Here is a 25346-nt window from a genome sequence, read left to right on the forward strand (position 1 = left end):
GCATGCTTTAAACTTTTATGGGATCCCTGGTGTTGTCCGTGGCTGGTGGGAGGAGACCGAGGACGACATTATACTGGACGATGAGCAGGAGCCAGGCTACTCCACCGCTTCCATTTTAGTGCAAATGGGGGCCTTTATGCTCCAGTGTTTGAAGCGGGACCCCCGTATAAAACGCATAAAGGGCAAGGACCAGTACTTGGTGGCAACGTACTTAGACCCCTGGTACAAAAACAAAATGGCGAACATGTTACCAGCATCACAGAGGACTGTCAGAATGCAGCACTTCCAGGCCTTGCTTCGAAAAATGCTGCATTCTGCTTTTGCGGGCGCTGGCAGAGGAATTTCCACTCACAGAGAAACAGTTGCGGGTACCAATCCAACAGCGCATGCAAGAAGAGGGCGGTTTGAAGATGCATTGGTCACTTCGGATATGAGATCATTCTTGCAGCCAACCCATCGACAGCCGCCCTCCAGATCCAGCCTCAGGGAACACCTAGACCAACAGGTGTCCGACTACATCGGGTTTACGGCCGATGTGGACGATCTGAGAAGCGAGGAACCCCTGCACTACTGGGTGTGCCGGCTTGACCTGTGGCAATTTGCTATGGAACTCTTGGCTTGCCCCTCATCCAGTGTCCTGTCCGAAAGGACGTTCAGTGCAGCAGGGGGGATCGTCACCGATAAGCGCACTCGCCTAGCTTACAACAGTGTGGACTACCTCACATTTCTAAAAATGAATGCGACATGGATCTTGGAGGAATTCAACACATGTGACGACCACGTTTAATTGAATTTCTTCATGACAGCCAATAAATATCCGCCACCACCCAGAACAAATATTGGTCCCTGTCTTAGGTAAATACAGCGGCATAAAAGGCCTTCTCTGTACGTTGAATGCCTAATGTTTAGGGCCTCAGAGGAATTCAACACCTGTGACGACCACGTGTTTCAACTATTATCATTAGGGTTTTTTTCAAGATGGGGATTTCCTTAGCCAGGTTTTTTATCCAATTTTATATTTTTAGTTATTTTAAACATATGTATTTGACCTCTATTTGTACTGGCCTTCAGTAAAATTGATATCAATGACCATCTAATAGACCTCCAGCCACTTACTTGTTCTTTTATGTACGCTGAATGCATAATTTTTGGGGCCTGTAGTACACTGGCCTGCTGGAAATTTGATATCCAATGACCGTGTAATCTACCTCCAGCCACATACTTACGTGTTCTTTTATGTATGCTGAAAAAATACGGTAATTGTTGCGGCCTCAGAGGAATTCAACACCAGTGACGACCACGTTTTCGAATTTCAACTATTATCATTAGGAGTTTTTTCAAGAGGGGGATTTTGTTAGCCATGTTTTGAATGCAATTTTATATTTTTAGTTCTTTTAAACATATGTATTTGACTTGTATTTGTACTGGCCTGCAGTAAAATTGATATCCATTGACTGTGTAATATACCTACAACCACATAATCACTTGATCTTTTCTGTCCGGTGAATGCCTTAGTTTCGGGGCCTGTAGTAAACTGGCCTGCTGGAAAATTGATATCCAATGACCGTGTAATCTACCTCCAGCCACATATTTACTGTTCTTTTATGTACGCTGAATGAATAGTTGTTGCGGCCTCGGAGGAATTCAACACCAGTGACGACCACGTGTTATCGAATTTCAACTATTATCATTTGGGTTAAGCCCGCTCAATTTGACAGTTGGTAAAGTGGTGTGCGACAAGGGTGCCAATCTGCTGAGCGCGCTGAAACAGGGCAAAATGACACACGTGCCGTGCATGGCACATGTTCTGAACTTAGTCGTGCAGTGATTCATTGCCAAATACCCCGAGGTCCAAGACTTCTTGCTGCAGGCCAGGAAAATCTCTGCCTATTTTAGAAGATCTTACACGGCCATGGCTCAGCTTGCTGACGTTCAGCGGCAACACCACCTGCCTGTCAGACGTCTGATTTGTGACTGACACGCTGGAACTCCACCTTGTATATGCTTGATAGGCTTCTCCAGCAGAAATGTGCAGTTAACGACTACCTGTACGAACTCTGTGGCAGAGCTTGTTTTTTTTTCACCGCATCAGTGGCTGCGCAATTGCGATGCATGCAGACTTCTGCGGCCATTTGATGAGATCACCAAACTGGTCAGTCGCAGCCAGGGTGCTATCAGTGACATCATACCTTACACCTTCTTTCTGGAGTCTGCATTGCGTCATGTCATTGATCAAGCCGTCGAGGAGCAGGAAGATGAGGAAGTCACAATCCTGGATGAATTCCAAGGGGGGGCTACTCCATCTGAGACAAGTCAACAGGAGTCTGAAGAGGAGTCAGAGGAGGATGGTGCCAGGGCAGAGGAGGAGCAAGAAGAGCATGCTTTAAACTTTTATGGGATCCCTGGTGTTGTCCGTGGCTGGTGGGAGGAGACCGAGGACGACATTATACTGGACGATGAGCAGGAGCCAGGCTACTCCACCGCTTCCATTTTAGTGCAAATGGGGGCCTTTATGCTCCAGTGTTTGAAGCGGGACCCCCGTATAAAACGCATAAAGGGCAAGGACCAGTACTTGGTGGCAACGTACTTAGACCCCTGGTACAAAAACAAAATGGCGAACATGTTACCAGCATCACAGAGGACTGTCAGAATGCAGCACTTCCAGGCCTTGCTTCGAAAAATGCTGCATTCTGCTTTTGCGGGCGCTGGCAGAGGAATTTCCACTCACAGAGAAACAGTTGCGGGTACCAATCCAACAGCGCATGCAAGAAGAGGGCGGTTTGAAGATGCATTGGTCACTTCGGATATGAGATCATTCTTGCAGCCAACCCATCGACAGCCGCCCTCCAGATCCAGCCTCAGGGAACACCTAGACCAACAGGTGTCCGACTACATCGGGTTTACGGCCGATGTGGACGATCTGAGAAGCGAGGAACCCCTGCACTACTGGGTGTGCCGGCTTGACCTGTGGCAATTTGCTATGGAACTCTTGGCTTGCCCCTCATCCAGTGTCCTGTCCGAAAGGACGTTCAGTGCAGCAGGGGGGATCGTCACCGATAAGCGCACTCGCCTAGCTTACAACAGTGTGGACTACCTCACATTTCTAAAAATGAATGCGACATGGATCTTGGAGGAATTCAACACATGTGACGACCACGTTTAATTGAATTTCTTCATGACAGCCAATAAATATCCGCCACCACCCAGAACAAATATTGGTCCCTGTCTTAGGTAAATACAGCGGCATAAAAGGCCTTCTCTGTACGTTGAATGCCTAATGTTTAGGGCCTCAGAGGAATTCAACACCTGTGACGACCACGTGTTTCAACTATTATCATTAGGGTTTTTTTCAAGATGGGGATTTCCTTAGCCAGGTTTTTTATCCAATTTTATATTTTTAGTTATTTTAAACATATGTATTTGACCTCTATTTGTACTGGCCTTCAGTAAAATTGATATCAATGACCATCTAATAGACCTCCAGCCACTTACTTGTTCTTTTATGTACGCTGAATGCATAATTTTTGGGGCCTGTAGTACACTGGCCTGCTGGAAATTTGATATCCAATGACCGTGTAATCTACCTCCAGCCACATACTTACGTGTTCTTTTATGTATGCTGAAAAAATACGGTAATTGTTGCGGCCTCAGAGGAATTCAACACCAGTGACGACCACGTTTTTGAATTTCAACTATTATCATTAGGAGTTTTTTCAAGAGGGGGATTTTGTTAGCCATGTTTTGAATGCAATTTTATATTTTTAGTTCTTTTAAACATATGTATTTGACCTGTATTTGTACTGGCCTGCAGTAAAATTGATATCCATTGACTGTGTAATATACCTACAACCACATAATCACTTGATCTTTTCTGTCCGGTGAATGCCTTAGTTTCGGGGCCTGTAGTAAACTGGCCTGCTGGAAAATTGATATCCAATGACCGTGTAATCTACCTCCAGCCACATATTTACTGTTCTTTTATGTACGCTGAATGAATAGTTGTTGCGGCCTCGGAGGAATTCAACACCAGTGACGACCACGTGTTATCGAATTTCAACTATTATCATTTGGGTTAAGCCCGCTCAATTTGACAGTTGGTAAAGTGGTGTGCGACAAGGGTGCCAATCTGCTGAGCGCGCTGAAACAGGGCAAAATGACACACGTGCCGTGCATGGCACATGTTCTGAACTTAGTCGTGCAGTGATTCATTGCCAAATACCCCGAGGTCCAAGACTTCTTGCGGCAGGCCAGGAAAATCTCTGCCTATTTTAGAAGATCTTACACGGCCATGGCTCAGCTTGCTGACGTTCAGCGGCGACACCACCTGCCTGTCAGACGTCTGATTTGTGACTGACACGCTGGAACTCCACCTTGTATATGCTTGATAGGCTTCTCCAGCAGAAACGTGCAGTTAACGACTACCTGTACGAACTCTGTGGCAGAGCTTGTTTTTTTTTCACCGCATCAGTGGCTGCGCATGCGCGATGCATGCAGACTTCTGCGGCCATTTGATGAGATCACCAAACTGGTCAGTCGCAGCCAGGGTGCCATCAGGGACATCATACCTTACACCTTCTTTCTGGAGTCTGCATTGCGTCATGTCATTGATCAAGCCGTCGAGGAGCAGGAAGATGAGGAAGTCACAATCCTGGATGAATTCCAAGGGGGGGCTACTCCATCTGAGACAAGTCAACAGGAGTCTGAAGAGGAGTCAGAGGAGGATGGTGCCAGGGCAGAGGAGGAGCAAGACGAGCATGCTTTAAACTTTTATGGGATCCCTGGTGTTGTCCGTGGCTGGTGGGAGAAGACCGAGGACGACATTATACTGGACGATGAGCAGGAGCCAGGCCACTCCACCGCTTCCAGTTTAGTGCAAATGGGGGCCTTTATGCTCCAGTGTTTGAAGCGGGACCCCCGTTTAAAACGCATAAAGGGCAAGGACCAGTACTGGGTGGCAACGTACTTAGACCCCTGGTACAAAAACAAAATGGCGAACATGTTACCAGCATCACAGAGGACTGTCCGAATGCAGCACTTCCAGGCCTTGCTTCGAAAAATGCTGCATTCTGCTTTTGCGGGCGCTGGCAGAGGAATTTCCACTCACAGAGAAACAGTTGCGGGTACCAATCCAACAGCGCATGCAAGAAGAGGGCGGTTTGAAGATGCATTGGTCACTTCGGATATGAGATCATTCTTGCAACCAACCCATCGACAGCCGCCCTCCAGATCCAGCCTCAGGGAACACCTAGACCAGTGATGGTGAACCTTTTAGAGACAGAGTGCCCAAACTGCAACCCAAAACTTACTTATTTATCGCGAAGTGCCAACATGGCCATTTACCCTGAATACTAATATAGTATATCTTCCATGTACTTTATCATGTATCTATAATAGCCTGCCTACATTCAGTGAGCTGTCTGTGCCATTCATAGCATGCCCTGCGCTGATGAATGGCAGAAAAAGTCTAAGGCATAGTGTTACACCTTGGACTTCTTCCAGGCTGCGGGTGCCCACAGAGAGGGCACTGAGTGCCGCCTCTGGCACCCGTGCCATAGGTTCGCCATCACTGACCTAGACCAACAGGTGTCCGACTACATCGGGTTTACGGCCGATGTGGACGATCTGAGAAGCGAAGAACCCCTGCACTACTGGGTGTGCCGGCTTGACCTGTGGCAATTTGCCATGGAACTCTTGGCTTGCCCCTCATCCAGTGTCCTGTCCGAAAGGACGTTCAGTGCAGCAGGGGGGATCGTCACCGATAAGCGCACTCGCCTAGCTTACAACAGTGTGGACTACCTCACATTTCTAAAAATGAATGCGACATGGATCTTGGAGGAATTCAACACATGTGACGACCACGTTTAATTGAATTTCTTCATGACAGCCCATAAATATCCGCCACCACCCAGAACAAATATTGGTCCCTGTCTTAGGTAAATACAGCGGCATAAAAGGCCTTCTCTGTACGTTGAATGCCTAATGTTTAGGGCCTCAGAGGAATTCAACACCTGTGACGACCACGTGTTTCAACTATTATCATTAGGGTTTTTTTCAAGATGGGGATTTCCTTAGCCAGGTTTTTTATCCAATTTTATATTTTTAGTTATTTTAAACATATGTATTTGACCTCTATTTGTACTGGCCTTCAGTAAAATTGATATCAATGACCATCTAATAGACCTCCAGCCACTTACTTGTTCTTTTATGTACGCTGAATGCATAATTTTTGGGGCTTGTAGTACACTGGCCTGCTGGAAATTTGATATCTAATGACCGTGTAATCTACCTCCAGCCACATACTTACTTGTTCTTTTATGTATGCTGAAAAAATACGGTAATTGTTGCGGCCTCAGAGGAATTCAACACCAGTGACGACCACGTTTTTGAATTTCAACTATTATCATTAGGAGTTTTTTCAAGAGGGGGATTTCGTTAGCCATGTTTTGAATTCAATTTTATATTTATAGTTCTTTTAAACATATGTATTTGACTTGTATTTGTACTGGCCTGCAGTAAAATTGATATCCATTGACTGTGTAATATACCTACAACCACATAATCACTTGATCTTTTCTGTCCGGTGAATGCCTTAGTTTCGGGGCCTGTAGTAAACTGGCCTGCTGGAAAATTGATATCCAATGACGGTGTAATCTACCTCCAGCCACATACTTACTTGTTCTTTTATGTACTCTGAATGCATAATTTTTGGGGCCTGTAGTACACTGGCCTGCTGGAAAATTGATATCCAATGACCGTATAATCTACCTCCAGCCACATATTTACTGTTCTTTTATGTACGCTGAATGAATAGTTGTTGCGGCCTCAGAGGAATTCAACACCAGTGACGACCACGTGTTATTGAATTTCAACTATTATCATTTGGGTTTTTTTCAATAGGGGGAATTTCATTAGCCATGTTTTTAATCCAATTTTATATATTTAGTTCTTTTAAACATATGTATTTGACTTGTATTTGTACTGGCCTGCAGTAAAATTTATATCCTTTGACCGTGTAATATGCCTCCAGCCACATATATGCTTGATCTTTTCTGTCCGGTGAATGCCTAATGTTTGGGGCCTGTAGTCCAGTGGCCTACAGTAAAATATTTATCGATACAGTAAAATATTTACCTCGAGCCACATAATCAGAATTTCTTTTATGTCAGGTGAATGCCTAATTTTTAAGGCCCGTACTCCCGTGGCCTAAAATACAATTTTTCTAGACTCCAACGGGGCACATTTCAGAGAATTTCCCTTTAAGATGCATAAAAATGTCCCCTGAGTAAGATACATACTTTTTGTTGGAATTTTTGTCATTGATCCCCCTCTAGTATGTCACTGTCCATGTTGCGGGACTATTTGTACACTTCTACTTATATTTGGTGGCTGCAACTATGTTGGCACCTGTATTTCATCATCTTCAGAGATGTGCTGCGGTGGTCCTCCCATGTCCACATCCTGAAGCATAAGTGGTTGGGCATCAGTGCAATCAATCTCTTCCACATCTGGGGCATGGCTAGGTGGATGGCTGAAGGATTCACTGCCAGCAGAGTCATCAAAAAGCATAAGAGACTGCTGCATGACTTGGGGCTCAGACTTCTTGCCTGATTTGCAAGGAGCTTAGGTGAAAGACAGATGCCCATGGGCTGCAGTTGCCAACTCTGCGCTTTCAGCAAAGGACCGGGTGGGAGACAATGTGAAGGTACTGAAGGCACTGTCAGCCACCAAATCTAATACCGCCTCTACTTGTTCTGGCCTCACCATTTGTACACCGGTATTCAGGCCTACAAAATAGTGCTGAACGTTCTGTCGCCTTTGTGCACCTGAGGAAGGTGTTTCATTTGGGCGGGTAGCTGGCACAGATCGACCATGTCCACATCCTCTCCCTGCAACAGGAGCTCTACCAACACCAGCAGCACCAGGACAAAGGCCACGTCCCTTATTTGACGCTCTCCTCATTCTTTGAGATCACCCACCAAACTAACAGATGGATTAACTAGATTCATTTCCCTGTCACGTATACAGTGCAGATGTACCTCAGACAAACAATGAGTATATGTCACCCACCAAACTAACAGATGGATTAACTAGATTTATTTCCCTGTCACGTATACAGTGCAGGTGTAATTCTGACAAAAAATAGGTATATGTCACCCACCGAACTAACAGATGGATTAAATAGATTAATTTCCCTGTCACGTATACAGTGCAGATGTACCTCAGACAAACAATGAGTATATGTCACCCACCGAACTAACAGATGGATTAACTAGATTTATTTCCCTGTCATGTATGCAGTGCAGGTGTACCTCAGACAAACAATGGGTATATGTCACCCACCAAACTAACATATGGATTAACTAGATTTATTTTCCTGTCATGTGTGCAGTGCAGGTATACCTCACACAAACAATGGGTACATGTAACCCACCGATCTTACAGATGGATTAAGTAGATTTATTTCCATGCCACGTATGCAGTGCAGGTGTACCTCAAAAAAACAATGGGTATATGTCGCCCACCGAACTAACAGATGCATTAACTATATTTATTTCCCTGTCATATATACAGTGCAGGTGTACCTCAGACAAACAATGTGTATATGTCACCTACTGAAATAACAGATGGATTAACTAGATTAATTTCCCTCTCAAGCATGCAGTGCAGGTGTACCTCAGACAAACAATGGGTATATGTCAGCCACAGAACTAACAGATGGATTAACTATTTTTATTTCCCTGTCAAGTGTGCATTGCAGCTGTACCTCAGAAAAACAATGGGTATATGTCACCCACCGAAGTAACAGATGGATTAAGTAGATTTATTTCCCTGTCACGTATGCAGTGCAGGTGTACCTCAGACAAACAATGGGTATATGTCACCCACAGAACTAACAGATGGATTAAGTAGATTTCTTTTCCTGTCACGTATACACTGCAGGTGTACCTCAGACAAACAATGTTTATATGTCACCCACTGAACTAACAGATTAACTAGATTTATTTCCATGTCACGTATGCAGTGCAGGTGTACCTCAGACAAACAATGGGTATATGTCACCCACCAAACTAACAGATGGATTAACTAGATTTATTTCCCTGTCACGTATGCAGTGCAGGTGTACCTCAGATAAACAATGTTTATATGTCACCCACTGAACTAACAGATGGATTAAGTAGATTTATTTCCATGTCACGTATGCAGTGCAGGTGTACCTCAGACAAACAATGGGTATATGTCAGCCACCGAACTAACAGATGGATTAACTAGATTTATTTCCCTATTATATTTTTGTGTCAGGAGTACACAGATGGTGCATTGCACCTACAAAACAAATCGCTATAGGTCACCCACAGAATTAACAGCCAGATTAAATATTAAATTTCTGTGTCAGGGGTGCCAAGGTGGTGCATTGTACCCTCAAAAGATCGCTATAGGTTACCCACAGAATTAACAGCCAGATTATTTATTATATTTCTTTGTCAGGGGTGCAAAGCTGGTGTATTGCACCCACAGAAAAATCACTATAGGTCACCCACAGTATAAATAGCCAGATGAGATTCCTAAAACTTTCCCTCACTTTAGCTGCCTGCTTCCTGTCCCTGCAATACTCAGAGCTGATGGGCGGTGCTACACATGATCCAGCTTTTATAAAGGCTGGGTCACATGATGCAAGGGCCAATCACAGCCATGCCATTACTAGGCATGACTGTGATGGCTTCTAAGTGCCCACAGAGTAAAAGCTTGTTAGTTGCCTGCCCTGCAGCCTTTCAACAAGCTTTATTAAATGCCCAAACACCGAACTCAAACCCAAACTTTTCCTGGCACATTGACTTAGTTGACATTTGTAAATATACAGCAGCCAATGATAACGCGAAATACATTTTCTTATTCAAGAGTTTTATTGGGTTTTATCCTTTTAACAAACAGAACATTTACCACACAGAAAAAGGAGATGAATATCACTTGTGTCGTAAAACATAGCAGGAGGAGAATACTGATGAGTCGATCAGTAGACGTTATACGCGAAAGGTGTATTTATCTACTCTGTCTGTATGAAAAATGAGCAAAGAATAAAGAGAGAAACAAAAAGGAAAACAAAACACAGAGCAATTGGGTAAGCAATATTGAGCCCATATTCGAATAGCTAGATGAGGCTCAGCACAAGAAAGAGAAAGCAATGAAAGTAAGGAAGAAAGAAGCAGAGAGAGGAGGGTGAGGGAAGATGGGAAGAAGGGGGAAGATTCCGATACGTCATATGAAATATATTTTAACGGTAATAGACGTATTATCAAAATACGCCTAGTGTGTCACTTGGAGAGACAAGATGGGTCGAAGTGTAGCAAAAGCATTTGAACTGATATTTGAAAATGATGACTGTGTGCCCCACCAATTACAGAGAGCGAAACATTTACTGCAAGAGCTTGGGGCTAAAACCTAAAGCATTCTCTTCAACAAGCTGATCGGCGAGGGTGCTGGGGGTCTGACCCCGCTGATCTGATATTGATGATCTATCCTAAACATAGCTCAATAATATTAAAATCCCGGAAAACCCCTTTACGTGTCACGGTCCCTCAGGTGACTGATGTCAGAAAAGAACAAGTAAGTATGTGGCTGGAGGTAGATTAGACGGTCATTGAATATCAACTTTCCAGCAGGCCAGTGTACTACAGGCCCTAAAAATTATGCATTCAGCGTACATAAAAGAATAAGTAAGTATTTAGCTGGAGGTAGATTACACAGTCAATAGATATCAATTTTCCAGCAGGCTATTATACTACAGATCCCAAAAATTATGCATTCAGCGTACATAAAAGAACAAGTAAGTATGTGGCTGGAGGTAGATTACATTGTCATTGGATATCTACACTCACCTAAAGAATTATTAGGAACACCTGTTCTATTTCTCATTAATGCAATTATCTAGTCAACCAATCACATGGCAGTTGCTTCAATGCATTTAGGGGTGTGGTCCTGGTCAAGACAATCTCCTGAACTCCAAACTGAATGTCAGAATGGGAAAGAAAGGTGATTTAAGCAATTTTGAGCGTGGCATGGTTGTTGGTGCCAGACGGGCCGGTCTGAGTATTTCACAATCTGCTCAGTTACTGGGATTTTCACGCACAACCATTTCTAGGGTTTACAAAGAATGGTGTGAAAAGGGAAAAACATCCAGTATGCGGCAGTCCTCTGGGAAAAAATGCCTTGTGGATGCTAGAGGTCAGAGGAGAATGGGCCGACTGATTCAAGCTGATAGAAGAGCAACGTTGACTGAAATAACCACTCGTTACAACCTAGGTATGCAGGAAAGCATTTGTGAAGCCACAACATGCACAACCTTGAGGCGGATGGGCCACAACAGCAGAAGACCCCACCGGGTACCACTCATCTCCACTACAAATAGGAAAAAGAGGCTACAATTTGCACGAGCTCACCAAAATTGGACTGTTGAAGACTGGAAAAATGTTGCCTGGTCTGATGAGTCTCGATTTCTGTTGAGACATTCAAGAGTCCGAATTTGGCGTAAACAGAATGAGAACATGTATCCATCCTCTGATGGCTACCTCCAGCAGGATAATGCACCATGTCACAAAGCTCGAATCATTTCAAATTGGTTTCTTGAACATGACAATGAGTTCACTGTACTAAAATGGCCCCCACAGTCACCAGATCTCAACCCAATAGAGCATCTGGTGGAACGGGAGCTTCGTGCCCTGGATGTGCATCCCTCAAATCTCCATCAACTGCAAGATGCTATCCTATCAATATGGGCCAACATTTCTAAAGAATGCTATCAGCACCTTGTTGAATTAATGCCACGTAGAATTAAGGCAGTTCTGAAGGCAAAAGGGGGTCCAACACCGTATTAGTATGGTGTTCCTAATAATTCTTTAGGTGAGTGTATTTTACAGCAGGCCAGTGTAATACATGCCCCAAAAGATATGCATTAAGCGTACATAAAAGAACAAGTAAGTATCTGTAATGACCGGCGTCACGCAAATGGAGGGAAATGGGAAGGCCCTGTCCAAGGGAGAGGGAAAGGTGGTGACCCCTGACTCACCTTGCGGCTGGCACCTGACTGCCCTGACGTCCCTAGATGGGTTCCTTACCCGTACGCCGATCACGGCCCTAAACCCTGGCTTTCCCTAAGATGAGCCCTGTGTAGTGAACAGCGCGGTGGGATCACTAGTCCGCACCACTGACACTAAGAGGAAAACACCAAGGAGAGGACAGACAAAACAGACAAACATCCCAGGTGGGCGACAACAGCAGACCACCAAGGCCCAACAGGGATCCGGAGGGTAACACTCTGGAACAACAACCAGGGATCTCAGCTACTCAGCTCCAGTGGGTCAGTATAGAAGTCCAGGCAGGAAGCTCTATATCTGGCAACCAGAGAAACTGGGAGATGGGAATATAAGGAGGTTGGGATTGCTGGACAAGAAACAGCTGAGGAGGAGAAGCTACGGATCCCTGAGTGAGCCAAAAAGGATTGCAAGGCAAACCCAGAAAGCTACCATTACAAAACAGCACTGTCTTTGTACATCGAACGCGCAGCCACCCGCTGCGACTTCCTGACCCCGGGTATAACGGAGTCAGACGTGGCTCTTGACACCCTCGTGACAGTACCCCCCCTTCCACGAGGGGCCTCCGGACACTCAGGACTAGGTCTCTCAGGATGAGAGGCATGAAAAACCCGAACTAACCTGTCGGCGTTTACCTCAGACGCTGGAACTCACATTCTTTCCTCGGGACCGTAACCCCTCCAATGCACCAGATATTGAAGAGAACGGCGGACCCGACGAGAATCAACAATTTTGGATATTTGAAACTCTAGATTACCATCCACAATAACAGGAGGGGGTGGCAGCGGTGATGGTTCTAGAGGTGGAACATACTTTTTGAGTAACGATTTATGGAAGACGTTATGAATTTTAAAAGTCTGAGGTAGCTCCAGGCGAAAAGCCACGGGGTTAATGATGGCTACTATTTTGTAAGGACCAATAAACCTAGGACCCAGTTTCCAAGAGGGAACCTTTAATTTAATATTCCTAGTAGATAACCACACATAGTCATTCACTCCAAGGTCCGGACCTGGCGAGTAGTTCCTCTTAGCTGCATAGGCTCGTCTAAGTCCGTACAGACTAACTGCTGCTTGAGAGGGGTTACCAATTGCTCCGGATTTTTCAATCTGTCCCTAAGACATCTATCTATTCTGATAGAAAGGGACATCACCGCATCAAGGGAAAAGGGAGTCTCCTACAGCGTAAGCGCATCCTTAATCCTTTCGGATAACCCAGAACAGAACTGACTCCTGAGAGCCGGGTCGTTCCACTGGGTATCCATAGCCCACCTACAGAACTCTGCGCAATACTCCTCTACTGGCCGCTCTCCCTGTAGGAGTCTCCGTAATTTTGATTCAGCCAGTGCGACTTGGTCAGGGTCGTCATATAAGAGACCCAAGGCCCCAAAAAATTCATCCACTGACCGGAGAGCCTGGGAATCAGTGGGTAAAGAGAACGCCCAGGATTGCGGGTCCCCCTGCAGCAGGGAAATAACAACCCCCACCCGCTGTTCTTCATTACCAGAGGAGTAAGGGCGCAGTTTAAAATATAATTTACAGGCCTCACGGAACGTCACAAATTTGTCCCTTCCCCCAGAAAATCTGTCAGGAAGAACAACCTTGGGTTCCGCAACAACCTGGTTACCTGTAGCAACCGCTGGGCTTGCAGTCTGTTGCAATTGCTGCTGTTGCTGGAGGACCGACGCCTTCAATCCTGCCACCTCCAAAGACAGGCCTTGAAGTTGCTTTGACAAAGCAGCAATTGGATCCATACTGGATTCTAAGTAGGCAGAAAGAAAAAAAATTTTTTTTATTATTATTATTTTTTTTTACCTACACAAAATAAGGTTCCAGATATAATGTAATGACCGGCGTCACGCAAAGGGACAGAAATGGGAAGGCCCTGTCCAAGGGAGAGGGAAAGGTGGTGACCCCTGACTCACCTTGCAGCTGGCACCTGACTGCCCTGACGTCCCTAGACGGGTTCCTCACCCGTACGCCGATCACGTGCCTAAACCCTGGCTTTCCCTAAGATGAGCCCTGTGTAGTGAACAGGGCGGTGGGATCACTAGTCCGCACCACTGACACTAAGAGGAAAACACCAAGGAGAGGACAGACAAAACAGACAAACATATAATCCCAGGTGGGTGACAACAGCAGACCACCAAGGCCCAACAGGGATCCGGAGGGTAACACTCTGGAACAACAACCAGGGATCTCAGCTACTCAGCTCCAGTGGGTCAGTATAGAAGTCCAGGCAGGAAGCTCTATATCTGGCAACCAGAGAAAGTGGGAGATGGAAATATAAGGAGGTTGGGATTGCTGGACAAGAAACAGCTGAGGAGGAGAAGCTACGGATCCCTGAGTGAGCCAAAAAGGATTGCAAGGCAAACCCAGAAAGCTACTATTACGAAACAGCACTGTCTTTGTACATCGAACGTGCAGCCACCCGCTGCGACTTCCTGACCCCGGGTATAACGGAGTCAGACGTGGCTCTTGACACCCTAGTGACAGTATCTGGCTGGAGGTCTATTAGACGGTCAATAAATATCAATTTTACTGAAGGCCAGTACAAATAGAGTTCAAATACATACTCTATGTTTAAAAGAACTAAAAATAAAAAAATTGGATTAAAAACATGGCCAACAAAATCCCCATCTTGAAAAAAACCCTAATGATAATAGTTGAAACACGTGGTCGTCACAGGTGTTGAACTCCTCCGAGGCCCAAAACATTAGGCATTCAACGGACAGAAAAGGCCTTTTACCTAAGACAGGGACCAATATTTGTTCTGGGTGGTGGTAGATATTTGTGGGCTGTCATGAGGAAATTCAATTAAACGTGGTCGTCACAGGTGTTGAATTCCTCTGAGATCCATGCCTCATTCATTTTTTCGAAATGTGAGGTAGTCCACACTGTCGTGAGCTAGGCGAGTCACGATCTTCCCTGCTGCGCTGAACTTCCTTTCGGACAGGACACTGGACGAGGGGCAAGCCAAGAGTTCCATGGCAAATTGTGCCAGCTCTGGCCACAGGTCAAGCCTGCACACCCAGTAGTCCAGGTGTTCCTCGCTTCTCAGAGCATCCACATCGGCCGTTAACGCGAAGTAGTCGGACACCTGTTGGTCTAGGCGTTCCATGAGGCTGGATCCGGAGGGCGGCTGTCGATGGGTTGGCTGCAAGAATGATCTCATATCCGAAGTGACCAACACATCTTCAAACCGGCCTCTTCTTGCATGCACTTTTGGATTGGTACCCGCAACTGTTTCTCTGTGAGTGGAAATTCCTCTGCCAGCGCCCCCAAAAAAGCAGAATGCAGCATTTCTCCAAGCAAGGCCTGAAAGTGCTGCATTCTGACAGCCCTCTGTGATGCTGGTAACATGTCCGCCATTTTGTTTTTGTACCAGGGGTCTAAGTAGGTTGCCACCCAGTACTGGTCCTTGCCCTTTATGCTTTTTATACAGGCGTCCCTCTTCAAACACTGGAGCATGAAGGCCCCCATTTGCACTAAACTGGAAGCGGTGGAGTGGCCTGGTTCCTGCTCATTGTCCAGAATAATGTCGTCCTCTGTCTCCTCCCCCCAGCCACGGACAACACCAGGGATCCCAGAAAAGTTTAAAGCATGCTATTATTGCTCCTCCTTCGGCCCAATCACCATTCTCCTCTGACTCCTCTTCAGACTCCTGTTGACTTGTTTCAGAAGGAGTAGCCCCCCCTGGGAAATCATCCAGCATTGCGACTTCCTCATCTTCCTGCTCCTGCTCCTCGATGGTTTGATAAATGACACAATGCAATGCACACTCCAGAAAGACGGCGTAAGGTACGATGTCACTGATGGTGCCCTGGCTGCGACTGACCAGTTTGGTGATCTCATCAATGGCTGCAGAAGTCTGCACATGAGCAGCCACTGGCGTGGTGAAAAAAAAAACAAGCTCCCCAGAATTTGCCTCCTGTGCACTGTGAGTTCTGCCTTCTTCTCCTCCTTCTCCTCCCTATCTGCTGCTCCGTCTCTCCCTCTGAACTCCCCTCCTCTTCCTCTCTTGTGGGCACCCACGTGACGTCCATCAACACGTCATCATTGTCACCTTCACCACCACTAACATTAGCGATCTCAGAGTAGGCAGCAACAGCGGGGACCACCCTCCTTGGGCTGATCTGGGTACTGTCGTCAGACTGCTGGGTGGCGACTATTGATACCTCCTCTTCCTGATCCGATGCCAAGAATGGCTGCGCATCAGTAATGTATTGTAATGGCTGGGAAAATAATTCCTCTGACTCGAGCGGAGGGGATATGGTGGTGGTGGTGTCTTTGGGGGTGGACACAACAGAGAGCGAAGAGGGTGCAGATAGAGAGGATGAGGAGGGTGCAGAAGCGGAAGGCTGAGTGAGCCACTCAACCAAGTCTGGTGCTTCCTTTGACATAATCGAAAGCACCTTCTGCAACTTCCCACTTAGGTTCCGACCCCTATCACCCCTGCGGAATGGCCTGCCTCTTCTCTGCCTGTCATTTTCAAAATGACCCTGTGACAAAAGTCCCTATAGAAGAGCAGGATTTGTGGAAGAAGGTATATCACACCCCTGCCTCAATCAGTTTTTTTGGGGGGCAACTGGTATATTACACCAGTAGAAATTATTTGTTCCAATAGCGTTTGTCACTCTGTGTAGCTGCAGTAACGCAGCAAAGCCGCAAACAAATGCTGTACTACCCAAATGCACTATATAGAAAGTATATAATTGGTATATAACACCCTTGCTTCAATCAGAGTTTTTGGGGGGCAACTGGTATATCACACCAGTAGAAACTATTTGTTCCAATAGCGTTTGTCACTCTGTGTAGATGCGATAATGCAGCAAAACCACAAACAAATGCTGCACTACCCAAATGCACTATATAGAATGTATATTATTTGTATATCACACCCCTGCTTCGATCATTTTTTTTCGGGGGCAACTGGTATATCACACCAGTAGAAATTATTTGTTCCAATATCATTTGGCACTCTGTGTAGCTGCAGTATCGCAGCAGAACCGCACACAACTGCTGCACAATACAAATGCACTATAATATACACTCACCTAAAGAATTATTAGGAACACCTGTTCTATTTCTCATTAATGCAATTATCTAGTCAACCAATCACATATGGCAGTTGCTTCAATGCATTTAGGGGTGTGGTCCTGGTCAAGACAATCTCCTGAACTCCAAACTGAATGTCAGAATGGGAAAGAAAGGTGATTTAAGCAATTTTGAGCGTGGCATGGTTGTTGGTGCCAGACGGGCCGGTCTGAGTATTTCACAATCTGCTCAGTTACTGGGATTTTCATGCACAACCATTTCTAGGGTTTACAAAGAATGGTGTGAAAAGGGAAAAACATCCAGTATGCGGCAGTCCTCTGGGCAAAAATGCCTTGTGGATGCTAGAGGTCAGAGGAGAATGGGCCGACTGATTCAAGCTGATAGAAGAGCAACGTTGACTGAAATAACCACTCGTTACAACCGAGGTATGCAGCAAAGCATTTGTGAAGCCACAACACGCACAACCTTGAGGCGGATGGGCTACAACAGCAGAAGACCCCACCGGGTACCACTCATCTCCACTACAAATAGGAAAAAGAGGCTACAATTTGCACGAGCTCACCAAAATTGGACTGTTGAAGACTGGAAAAATGTTGCCTGGTCTGATGAGTCTCGATTTCTGTTGAGACATTCAAATGGTAGAGTCCGAATTTGGCGTAAAAAAAATGAGAACATGTATCCATCCTCTGATGGCTACTTCCAGCAGGATAATGCACCATGTCACAAAGCTCGAATCATTTCAAATTGGTTTCTTGAACACGACAATGAGTTCACTGTACTAAAATGGACCCACAGTCACCAGATCTCAACCCAATAGAGCATCTTTGGGATGTGGTGGAACGGGAGCTTCGTGCCCTGGATGTGCATCCCTCAAATCTCCATCAACTGCAAGATGCTATCCTATCAATATGGGCCAACATTTCTAAAGAATGCTATCAGCCCTTGTTGAATCAATGCCACGTAGAATTAAGGCAGTTTTGAAGGCAAAAGGGGGTCCAACACCGTATTAGTATGGTGTTCCTAATAATTCTTTAGGGGAGTGTATATCATTTATATAATAGGACTGTTCTCTCTGGTCTGTATATCAGTGTATAGGACGCAGTCTCCAGTGTATATACAGTACAGACCAAAAGTTTGGACACACCTTCTCATTCAAAGAGTTTTCTTAAATTTTCATGACTATGAAGGCATCAAAACTATGAATTAACACATGTGGAATTATATACATAACAAACAAGTGTGAAACAACTGAAAATATGTCATATTCTAGGTTCTTCAAAGTAGCCACCTTTTGCTTTGATTACTGCTTTGCACACTCTTGGCATTCTCTTGATGAGCTTCAAGAGGTAGTCCCCTGAAATGGTCTTCCAACAGTCTTGAAGGAGTTCCCAGAGATGCTTAGCACTTGTTGGCCCTTTTGCCTTCACTCTGCGGTCCAGCTCACCCCAAACTATCTCGATTGGGTTCAGGTCCGGTGACTGTGGAGGCCAGGTCATCTGGCGCAGCACCCCATCACTCTCTTCATGGTCAAATAGCCCTTACTTTCAAAGTTTTCCCCATTTTTCGGCTGACTGACTGACTTTCATTTCTTAAAGTAATGATGGCCACTCGTTTTTCTTTACTTAGCTGCTTTTTTCTTGCCATAATACAAATTCTAACAGTCTATTCAGTAGGACTATCAGCTGTGTATCCACCTGACTTCTCCTCAACGCAACTGATGGTCCCAACCCCATTTATAAGGCAAGAAATCCCACTTATTAAACCTGACAGGGCACACCTGTGAAGTGAAAACCATTTCAGGGGACTACCTCTTGAAGCTCATCAAGAGAATGCCAAGAGTGTGCAAAGCAGTAATCCAAGCAAAAGGTGGCTACTTTGAAGAACCTAGAATATGACATATTTTCAGTTGTTTCACACTTGTTTGTTATGTATATAATTCCACATGTGTTAATTCATAGTTTTGATGCCTTCAGTGTGAATCTACAATTTTCATAGTCATGAAAATAAAGAAAACTCTTTGAATGAGAAGGTGTGTCCAAACTTTTGGTCTGTACTGTATATCATTTATAAATTATATAATAGGCCTGTTCTCCAGTCTGTATATCATTGTATAGGACAAAGTGTCCTGTGTATATATATCATTTATATAATGGTACTGTTCTCTGGTCTGTATACCAGTGTATAGTATGCAGTCTCCAGTGTATATATATCATTTATATAATAGGACTGTTCTCTGGTCTGTATATCAGTGTATAGGACGCAGTCTCCGGTGTATATACACTCACCTAAAGAATTATTAGGAACAACATACTAATACGATGTTGGACCCCCTTTTGCCTTCAGAACTGCCTTAATTCTACGTGGCATTGATTCAACAAGGTGCTGATAGCATTCTTTAGAAATGTTGGCCCATATTGATAGGATAGCATCTTGCAGTTGATGGAGATTTGAGGGATGCACATCCAGGGCACGAAGCTCCCGTTCCACCACATCCCAAAGATGCTCTATTGGGTTGAGATCTGGTGACTGTGGGGGCCATTTTAGTACAGTGAACTCATTGTCATGTTCAAGAAACCAAATTAAAATGATTCGAGCTTTGTGACATGGTGCATTATCCTGCTGGAAGTAGCCATCAGAGGATGGACACATGTTCTCATTCTGATTACGCCAAATTCGGACTCTACCATTTGAATGTCTCAACAGAAATTGAGACTCATCAGACCAGGCAACATTTTTCCAGTCTTCAACAGTCCAATTTTGGTGAGCTCGTGCAAATTGTAGCCTCTTTTTCCTATTTGTAGTGGAGATGAGTGGTACCCGGTGGGGTCTTCTGCTGTTGTGGCCCATCCGCCTCAAGGTTGTGCGTGTTGTGGCTTCACAAATGCTTTGCTGCATACCTCGGTTGTAACGAGTGGTTATTTCAGTCAACGTTGCTCTTCTATCAGCTTGAATCAGTCGGCCCATTCTCCTCTGACCTATAGCATCCACAAGGCATTTTTGCCCACAGGACTGCCGCATACTGGATGTTTTTCCCTTTTCACACCATTCTTTGTAAACCCTAGAAATGGTTGTGCGTGAAAATCCCAGTAACTGAGCAGATTGTAAAATACTCAGACCGGCCCGTCTGGCACCAACAACCATGCCACGCTCAAAATTGCTTAAATCGCCTTTCTTTCCCATTCTGACATTCAGTTTGGAGTTCAGGAGATTGTCTTGACCAAGACCACCCCCCTAAATGCATTGAAGCAACTGCCATGTGATTGGTTGACTAGATAATTGCATTAATGAGAAATAGAACAGGTGTTCCTAATAATTCTTTAGGTGAGTGTATATCATTTATATAATAGGACTCTTCTCCAGTCTGTATATCAGTGTATAGGACACAGTCTCTGGTGTATATATATCATTTATATAATATTACTGTTCTCTGGTCTGTATATCAGTGTATAGGACGCAGTCTCCGGTGTATATATATTATTTATATAATAGGACTGGTCTCTGGTCTGTATATCAGTGTATAGGACACAGTCTCTGGTGTATATATATCATTTATATAATAGGACTGTTCTTTGTAAATTAGTATGTAGGATACAGTCTCTGTGGTATATGTTGTGCTCATATGCTCTACAGTAAATGTAATCTGTCATTTCAGGACCTCTGTGTGGTGGCGCTTTAGCAGAAGCTATTGGATTTCCCTGGTTAATGATGATCAGTGGATCACTGTGCATTATCTACTGTCCTCTGTGTTTCTTGCTTAGAAACCCACCAGCCAAAGAAGAGAAAATGGTCAGTAATTTGCTTTTTTAATTAATAAAACAAATTAAATTTTGTGTTTGAAAGTAAATGGAAAGGATTTTTTGGGTCCCTCCTTCTCTTTCCTGGTCCCTCTCAGTCCATAGGAAATCCATCACTGGCACAACCATGACCTGCCTCAGCTTCCTGCATGTCTAGAGGGACTAGGACGTTGAAATGCAATGCCCCAGGGAACCACTACAAGGGGTTATTTTGATGCTACTTATTTAGGCCTCATGTACACGACCCTATCCATTTTTTTGGTCTGTAAATCGCAGATCCACAAAACATGAATCCTAGCAGTGTGCATGCCACCAATTTTTAATTTTTTTTCAAAATTCTGCAGAAATGTCCTATCATTGTTCTCAGAACTATGGGGCCATGGAACGGACATATGGATGCAGATAGCACATGGTTTGCTGTCTGCATGTTTTGCACTCCATTGAAATAAATAGGTTAGAATTATTTTTCTGTCCACTATGTATATCTGATAGGAGTGTTTGGGCAACAGATTTAGGAATTCAGCTGTTATAGAAAGCCGCCGTGCACACAGGAGCTCTGGCATCTCTCCCAAGCACAATGCTGTGCATAGTACAGTGGTAGTGCTAGGTATTGCAGCCCAGCTCACCAATAAAAAGAGTAAAGAGAGGCAGCACTGCCTAAACTTCAGAGTATCAAATACATAGGCAATCCTGCGATACATGCAAATAGTTCATGCGGTGCTTTGCCAATAAATAGTCCTTAATAATTCTCAAATACAGAGTGTATAAGCAAGGCGGCACTCACCATTTGTAGAATAAGAATTCTTTATTTGTTCAAACCGACATATGCATACATGGCAGGGGTGGACAAACTGCCATGCAGGTGACGGCCGTTGCTTCTTCTGGCCACTGACGTAGTCAGGTCCCACAGGTGCTCATTTTATATGCTGCCCTGCACCATTATTATGGTAATCAAAGAAACTGATGTCATCGCAATGCAGTATATATACTAGTGTGTATATCTAACGTTTAAAAACAAGCAACAGTAATCAACAGATCGCTAGCGCAAAAATTTATAAACTTCCTAGAGAAAAACGCTGAGGTCATTTTTATCATTTAAGCCCAATGGACCCAAAGCTCTTGTTGGAATGATCCATCTCGCCTCTTTTTGTAACAGCAGGCGGTGCCTATCACCACCTTGTGGAGGAGGGGGTACATATTCAATACCTGAAACATAGAAACATAGAAACATAGAATGTGTCGGCAGATAAGAACCATTTGGCCCATCTAGTCTGCCCAATATACTGAGTACTATGGATAGTCCCCGGCCCTATCTTATATGAAGGATAGCCTTATGCCTATCCCATGCATGCTTAAACTCCTTCACTGTATCTGCAGCTACCACTTCTGCAGGAAGGCTATTCCATGCATCCACTACTCTCTCAGTAAAGTAATACTTCCTGATATTACTTTTAAACCTTTGCTTAAACAGTCTGTGTTACCTCTGTGTGTTTGCCTTACATGATTTATCAATCTCGGGCATTCTTTTCCAGATTTAACGGATGTTCAAATGTTCTCTAAATCTTTCATAGATACATCTAATGGTTTTACCCACATAAAATCGACCACATTGATTGACACATTACCAGATATACAATGTATGTGCTTTTACAAGTTCTGAAACTACTAACTTTGTGGTAAATACCCCCGAAATGCAGGATTTTGTTTTGAGCATTGTACCTACAGAAGGCACAGTTTCCACATTTGAAGTCTCCTTTTGGTCTCCTATCTTGTAACCAATTTTTGTTCTTCTTTTCTACATATCTACTCCTCGCCAGCATGTCTTTTATAGTATGGCTTCTTCTGAATGTTACTATCGGTCTATTTTTGGTGTAATCTTCCAGGCTAGTATCTCTTTTCAAGATATCCCAATTCCTCTGTATTCTTTTACTTATATTTTCTGCCATCAGGCAATATCTAAAGGAAAAGACAAATCTCTTTTGATCTCTCGTATTATTCCCTTTTCTTTTATTATTCCTCTTTAATAGATCTTACTGGGAAATTTTTCCAGCTTTTTCTATAGCTAATTCAAGGGCTTTAATCGGGTAACCAACAATCTTTCCTTTAATTCTGAAGCTTGTGTTTCGTACCCCATTTCAGTGCTATTTATTCTTCTTAAACTAACAAATTGGCCATAAGGAACAGATTTTTTTACACTCATAGGACGAAAGCTGTCGTGGTGCAGCAAGGAGTTGGTCGCCTTGGGCTTATGATTGCCCTCCGTGACCAACTCATCGCCCCTCACCACAACAGCCACATCCAAGAACTGCAAGCTTTGGTTGCCATAATTACAGGTGAACTTCATATTCATATTGTTCTTACCATTTAAATTGGTTACAAACTCAGCACATTGTGATTCATTTCCTGACCACACTACAAAAAATGTCATCGACATACCTCAAAAATGTTTTTATTTAACACAGGAATGGATTATCCACCGAAAAGATAAATCTATCCTCAAACCTTGCCAAGTATATATTCGCAAATGTGCATGACACCGGTGTCCCCATGGCCATACCGTGTTTTTGTTTGTACCACTGCTCTACAAATTTTAATACATTGTTGGTAAGAATAAATTTTAAACCTTCTTTGATAAATTGACAAAACAAATCACTTTTTCTGGTATTGCCCAATATATCCATTACTGACGCAATCGCTGCCCTATGTGGTATACGGGTATAGAGATTTTCTAAATCTGAGGAGACCAAACTATACTCTCCCTGCCACTGAAACTCTCAGTGCCAGCAGGAAGTCGTTGGTATCTCTCACATATGCAGGGGCTGTTTTTAACACTGGTCTCAATAACCAGTCAATATATTTAGACAGAGGTTTGTAGAATAAGAATCCTTTATTCGTCTAAACAGACATATTTTGACTTAAAGTTACTTTTATTCAACCAGCAAGTAATTTTTTGACGGGAAATGACATAGGTGTCTCCCAAAAGATAATAAGACTATGTACAAGAGGCATTATTGTGGGGGAAAAAAACATTTCTTAGCTTTTATTTACATTTGAGCAAAAAGTGTCCAGTCCAAAATTATTCACACCCTTCTCAATAATCAATAGAAAAGCCTTTATTGGCTATTACAGCAATCAAACGCTTCCTATAATTGCAGACCAGCTCTTTGCATGTCTCCACAGGTATTTTTGCCCATTCATCTTAGCAATGAGCTCAAAATCTTTCAGGTTGGAGGGTCTTCTTGCCATCACCCTGATCTTTAGCTCCCTCCACAGATTCTCAATTGGATTCAAGTCTGGACTCTGGCGGGGCCACTCCAAAACGTTAATGTTGTCTGCTAACCATTTCTTCACCACTTTTTCTGTGTGTTTTGGGTCATTGTCATGCTGAAATGTCCACTGGTGCCCAAGGCCAAGTTTCTCTGCAGACTGCCTGATGTTGTCGTTGAGAATCCTCATGTATTGCTCTTTTTTCATGGTGCCGTTTACTGTGATTAGGTTCCCTGGTCCATTGGCTGAAAAACACCCCCAAAGCATTAGGTTCCCACCACCATGTTTGACAGTGGGGATGGTGTTCTTTGGGTTGAAGGCTTCTCCTTTTTTACGCCAAATGAAGGAAACATCATTGTGGTCAAACAATAAAATTTTTGTTTTATCTCACCATAACACAGAAGACCAGAAGTCTTCTTCTTTGTCCAGATGAGCTTTTGCAAAGGCCAAGCGAGCTTTTGTGTGCCTTATCTGGAGAAGTGGCGTCCTCCTTGGTCTGCATTGTACAGTATCCGTTGGATTGTCTGCCTTGAGACATTGCCACCAGCAGAGCCCAGATTCACCAGGATGGCCTTGGTGGTGATCCTTGGATTCTTTTTCAACTCTCTAACTATCCTCCTGGACAGCACAGGTTTCACTTTTGGCTTCCGACCACGTCCTCTGAGATTTTCCACAGTGCGGAACATCTTGTATTTTTTGCTCAAATGTAAATAAAAGCTGAGAAATGTTTTTTTTCCCATAATAATGCCTCTTGTACATCGTCTTATCTTTTGGGAGACACCTATGTCATTTCCCGTCAAAAAATTACTTGCTGGTTGAATAAAAGTAACTTTAAGTCAAAATTTGCCTGCAGTATGAATAATTATGGGCAGCACTGTACATACATAGCAGGGGCGGACAAACTTCCATGCAGTCAAAGGCGACAGCTATTTCGCGCGATTGCGCTTCTTCTGGCCACTGACGTAGTCACGTCCCACAGGTGCTCATTTTATATGCTGCCCTGCATCATTGTTATGGTAATCAAAGAAACTGATTTCATTGCAATGCAGCATATATACTAGTGTGTATATCTAACGTTTAAAAACAAGCAACAGTAATCAACAGATCGCTAGCACAAATATTAATAACTTTCTAGAGAAAAACGC

The 25346-nt window shown here is 44.0% G+C and overlaps 1 protein-coding gene across 1 annotated transcript in view; it reads left to right on the forward strand.

Moving 5' to 3' along the window:
- Positions 1 to 25346, forward strand: part of LOC120986335 (chromaffin granule amine transporter-like) — a 156708-nt gene that overhangs the window by 122902 nt on the left and 8460 nt on the right. Inside the window, exon 14 of the mRNA XM_040414858.1 lies at positions 20793 to 20926. Coding sequence (XP_040270792.1) covers positions 20793 to 20926 — 134 coding nt within the window. The remainder of the gene's footprint in view (positions 1 to 20792; positions 20927 to 25346) is intronic.

This window comes from Bufo bufo, chromosome 1 (genome assembly GCF_905171765.1).
Source record: "Bufo bufo chromosome 1, aBufBuf1.1, whole genome shotgun sequence".
Classification (NCBI taxonomy): Eukaryota; Metazoa; Chordata; class Amphibia; order Anura; family Bufonidae; genus Bufo; species Bufo bufo.